The sequence below is a fragment of the Coffea arabica genome, chromosome 6c, assembly GCF_036785885.1.
Source record: "Coffea arabica cultivar ET-39 chromosome 6c, Coffea Arabica ET-39 HiFi, whole genome shotgun sequence".
Lineage (NCBI taxonomy): Eukaryota > Viridiplantae > Streptophyta > Magnoliopsida > Gentianales > Rubiaceae > Coffea > Coffea arabica.
In genome coordinates, this window is record NC_092320.1 from 1778680 (window position 1) to 1783914 (window position 5235).

At 34.6% G+C, this 5235-nt stretch overlaps 1 protein-coding gene across 1 annotated transcript; it reads right to left on the bottom strand.

The window, feature by feature from the left end:
- Positions 1 to 2303: 2303 nt before the first annotated feature.
- On the bottom strand, positions 2304 to 4374 carry LOC113693837 (protein trichome birefringence-like 3). Its single transcript, XM_027212574.2, has 6 exons — positions 4105 to 4374; positions 3781 to 4018; positions 3513 to 3684; positions 3205 to 3404; positions 2942 to 3100; positions 2304 to 2787 (listed from the first exon to the last, which is right to left on the bottom strand). Exons 1-6 carry the CDS (start codon positions 4274 to 4276, stop codon positions 2454 to 2456), a joined length of 1275 nt encoding a protein of 424 aa, XP_027068375.1. The 5' UTR covers positions 4277 to 4374; the 3' UTR covers positions 2304 to 2453.
- Between the last annotated feature and the right edge of the window lie 861 nt (positions 4375 to 5235).

Consider the following 5235-nt stretch of genomic DNA (forward strand, 5'->3'; position numbering starts at 1 on the left):
TTTTCGCCTTTTTTCCTATCTTTTCAAAATAAAATTTTAAATTTACACGTGAAAAAAATGCTAGGGATTCAAATTTTTTAGATTAAGTTTTATGTTAACTTTTATAGTACTTAGTTCAAATTTTTATATTCTCATTGTTCAATTATTAAATAGTATGTAATTTTACGACATAGAGTACAGATGGAAAAAATTGATTATTAGGCTTATTGAACATTATAAGTAAATATTTAAAACTAATGATGGGTGTAAAGGGCGGTATAAATTGATAACTTAGTTTGCAAAAATTAATTTCGCTGAGTTTACAAAAAAGTTAAATTATAAATGGGTAATTGGGTTGTCTAATTCATTTTTTGACTTATTTATACCCATCTAATTAAATGAGTATAAATGGGTTGACTTACTTATACTCATTACTTATTTTAACTAATCCAAACCTACCTAAGTCACCTATTTTGACACCTCTAGTTTGAAGTTAAAGTGGCTTATCAAAATGCACTTAAATTAGCAGAGTTTTTAGTCAAAATACTTATGAAATGCTAGCTCGCATTTATTATTTGGATGCATATATTATTGGGCTTCATACTTACATAAGTAATTTTTTATTTGATAATGGGTAACTTTGAATTTTTAAAATATTTTATCTCTTCATTTAGTTCCAAATTTGTAATAAAATTGTTAAAGGATTCTTTTTAATAAAATAAAAAATGTTCAATTTAATAAAAAATTGAAAATTTTTTTTTTAAAATACAAAAGTTGTCCTAAAACACTAATTTTAACTTGTGTTGACAGTGCTTTAATGTTAAAAAATTTCATTCCTAAATTCAAGGAATTACGCTTACCACACACATTAACTTTTATCCTCCAAAAGCACTTTTCTAGCAAAAACACCATAACCCTTTATGGTGCATTTCATGGAAAAACATTTTTAATGTATTTGGTTAACATCATTCCTTGCATTTAGGTAGCATTTGAAACTTAATGGCCATTTTGGGTTGTGATGGTTTATGAAAAAGTGCCTCAACTAGTAGACCTTCTGGTCAAAGTACTTATTAAGTTCTTAATTATATTGTTTAGGTGCATAATTGCATAAGTATTTTTCTATCTGATATATGCAATATTGAATTTTAAAACAAATTTGTCTCTTTATTTAGTTTAAAATATTTAACAAAATTATGAAAGCTAATTTTGTATTTTTGAAACATAAAAGTTGCTCTAAAAGCATCATTTTAGTTTATGCCAAAAGCCCAAAAGCCAATTGTAGCACTTGCAAAAAAGATCAGAGCACTCCATCCTCCCATCTAAAGCAAAAGAAGGGACAAAGTTCTTGAAATTTTTTTAGGGATGCTAATATCACACTTTCCAAAAAACATGTGTAAGGGGTTCAATTGAGATTGTTTTCCATTTGTAGTTGTTCTACAAATTTACTTCAATATTTTTTTTTCTAAAATGGATATTATAGTGATGGATTTAGTGAAAGTTTCTCAAGTTTACTGTCAGTTTCATTACTTTGGCCACTATAAATAGTTATTTGTTTGTAGAGCTGTAAATTGAACCAAGTAGTTTGATACTCGACTAGAACTCACCTCGAATCAGACTCATTAAAGTTTGTTTGTTTAGGTATTAATCTAAACCCGAACATAAGTTCAAACTCAAAAATATTAGCAAATCAATCACGATTTTCACATTGTCCGACTTGATATATTCAGAAACATATAAAACAAGTAAATTTCATAAAAATATTCTTAAAGTTTCCTTCCTTAACTCTAGTTGTTTCCTTTCCGCATATTGCCTATTTTATAAAATAGCAAGCATATAATACTCTTATCTTTTGAATAGAAATAATTGATTTTAATTACATCTATAATTCATAGTAATAAATTTTTTGAATAGGCATAATTGACAATGACATCTCTAATTCATCGTAATAGATTTCTTGAATATTAGAGAGCAAAAATTAAGGGGAAAAAAAGTAAGAAACTAGAGTGAAATTTTCTATATAATAAAACATGAAATTTCAAGCCAAACTTTGATTGTATGCGATTGAGCTCAATACTAAGACATGCTAAGCCAAACTTTTGATAAACATACATTAAAAATTTCAAGCTAAACTCAATCAATTTTTTTCAAAAAATTATCAAACACAAGCCAAGTTCAAACATTCTTTTTAATCTTCAAACCAATTCTAAACATACCTCTGTCCGCGTTGTGTCGTTGAGGTTTGTTTTCAGCCTATTTTGTTTGTACGAAGAGATGTTAGCGAACGCGGTAAAGATACAAGCAACACAGAATCGCAGGTGTCCTGGTTTGAGCAAGAGATTTTATACACCCCATCCATACAAAGTACAAACAACACTGAATCTTATGCTGCATTTACAGCATAAGAAATTTCCTTGGGGAAGTTTACAACCACCTAGACTGTACTGCCAATTTAAATTGGTATCGATTTTTGTTTGCTACAGAAGTGCAAAAAGTATTTGATTCCAAGTATCAGGAACTCCCGGCAAACACCAGTGTATGCAATCCGCATTGTGTAACGGGTCAGCCTTTTGCTCGTCCGTCAACAATTGTCCTTGTAACTCTGTGTAAATTGATGAGTGAGCGTCAATCCTGTACTCGGATAGTTGTGTTATGTTAATGAATGTGACAGGCACTTTCATCTTTTCAACTACACTGGCCACCACATTCATCATCCTTCTATCAGAACCACTTCCCCAGTGCCATTTGTTCAAGATGGGTTTTGTCTCGTTGAAGCACTTGATCCCATTCTTGTTGCCCCAGTCTTCACTCCTGACAATGTTTATTGAACACAAACTCGCATCAGTATTTATATATTTCAATTCAAACATGGGTTTGATGAAAAAAACTATTGGCCATCATGAAGAAAAGGAAAACAGAGTCTCCATCCAGCTAAAGAAATTTTTAATAAGAAATGTTTACAAACCTCTGATGCGTGGGAGACATTGTAGTAAAGAACACTCGAGTTGTATTAGGATCGATTGTGGAATCAACCCAGTTCGCCCATGTCTTCAATCCTATTCTGTACGAAACAGGTGCCTCCAGCTCTTCAGAACCTTCCTCCCCATTGGCAAATGAACCCCATCTGTGCTTCACCAGACGTTGATATATGGAGTTATGGACCAGCAGGTAAATGGTGCGTTCTAGTATTTAGGTCACGGTTAGCTCAGTTATGCAAAGAAAGCTTACAGAGACTTGATCTTGAGACCGCTCATCCACCAGACGTAAGTATTGAAAACAAGAATGTCTACATCTACCCAGTGTTTGGCATGTTTCGCAATGGAATCAACTCTTAGAATTCTTTTCTTTGGATCTCCTACTATGCGTTCGTCTGAGTTCGACTCAACTAGAAATGGAGCCCAATAAAACTCAATTGTGGCGTTGTACTCCTGAAGAATGTAGGAAAAAAAATTTGTGATCAATTCATGAATCTGAAACAAATATGCACTTCAGAGTTATCAGAAGGAAATCAACATAACTTAGAAAGAGTAAAATACCTTAGCTCTAAAAACTGAATGAACACGGCCTCGCTTCATGGACTTCTGGCTTTTAGGAATTATGTGTTCAACGAGGCAAACAAAAGACTGCCATTGCCCTCTCTGCAGTGAATCCCCAACAAACATCAGCCTCTTTCCTTGAAGTTTTTTTAGGGCAATATCTGGATTGAACCTGAGCTTCAAGGCATCACAAAGAAAATTAAGCAAATTCCTTCATATTTACTGAATCATCCGATTTAGAATTAGGATTCGGAAGCGAGTTGCTAACCTTGGTAACATGCAGTCATCTGGCCGCCATTGCCAGTGCCGGTAATCCGAGTCGTTTCTACCATTCTTCACGCAGGAAACTTGCCTGTCAACATAGGGACATGTCCTGTCCGAATACAACGGCTTAATCGAGCGGTTAAACACCCATTTCCCATGACCAATGTCGCATTCCTCTGGATCAAATTCGAACCGGTCGTCTGCTGCATAATCAATTTGTTTGTTCACTGACCTTTTATTATCTGTCAAGAGAATAGGCCATTAATTGGAATGCCACTGGGGACAAATGGAAAAGAATATTCAAGAAAAATGGCATGCGAACCAATACCTGTTTTGGACATTTTATACCTGGCTGCACAGGGCCTAAACTTGAAAATAGATCCGGAAGAAAGAAAACTCAGTCTTTCAGTGTACAGAAGAGCCATGAAGGCAAAAACGCAGAATAATACGGCAATTATGGATAATGGTATCTTTCCTCTAGGGGCTTTCATCGTTCCCATGCTGATGGAAATCCTCTGGAAGATGAGAAGTTTAACAAAGAAATAGAGGGCACAAACTAAAGCGAAGTTTGGAGGTCTAGTGAAATTGCAACAGAATGATGAATCCGACAGTTAGAATGAGTGATAAGCTTTTGTGGACTATTCTATTGGTTTTTGAGTAGGAGTGAAGCTAAAGCCATGCCATGTATTGTTGTACGGTTTATCACTACTAGACTCTATTTTTTGGTGGACAATACTAAAAAGTGATTCAGTGACGGAGTTATAGTGAGTTGCAAGGGTGACATCTTGGCCTCCTCCGATCTTCTTCTCCTAATAAAAGAAAAAGAAGCAAAGCAACTATTCCGTAGAAGCAGCTGATTCATTATTGTCATTTGCCCACCTTCAGGGTAATCATTACGTAGGAAAGGTTTTCTGTAGGAATTAAGTCAACTGTAATTCAATCTCTGTGTCTGCCCCTCCCAAATAAATTGCACTTGAAGTTAAACAAGTGCTGTTCATATCTCCTCTCCCGTAACAGGCTCGACTTCTCAATCAAACAGTAGCCGGATTCGTTGGATACTAGTTGTTTTAAAGATTTCCACAAGCTGTTGTTGATTCTTCCAGCTGAAAAGATGAGGGCATGAAAGTGATCGTTGATTTAAAACTCTCCACCACCCGTCATTTCTGCCTAATGTTGAATTTATACGACAACCTTTAAAGTGACTTGACGACCATATGGGATTTTTGTGAGCAACTAATATATTTTTGTTCATTTATTGCACTGTGTAGGTTTAGAATGGCATGTAATTCCATCCGCAAGCCGTTGTATATGGATGCTATATCTCTAAAGGTGGATTCTGCGTAAAATGCTGTCACTTTGTCTCGTTATTATTAGGGTAAAAAACCTCAGTGGCCACTAAATTATTGGTCGGATCATGTTTTGGCCATCAAACTATTTTTCGTCAGCAGTTGGCCACTAA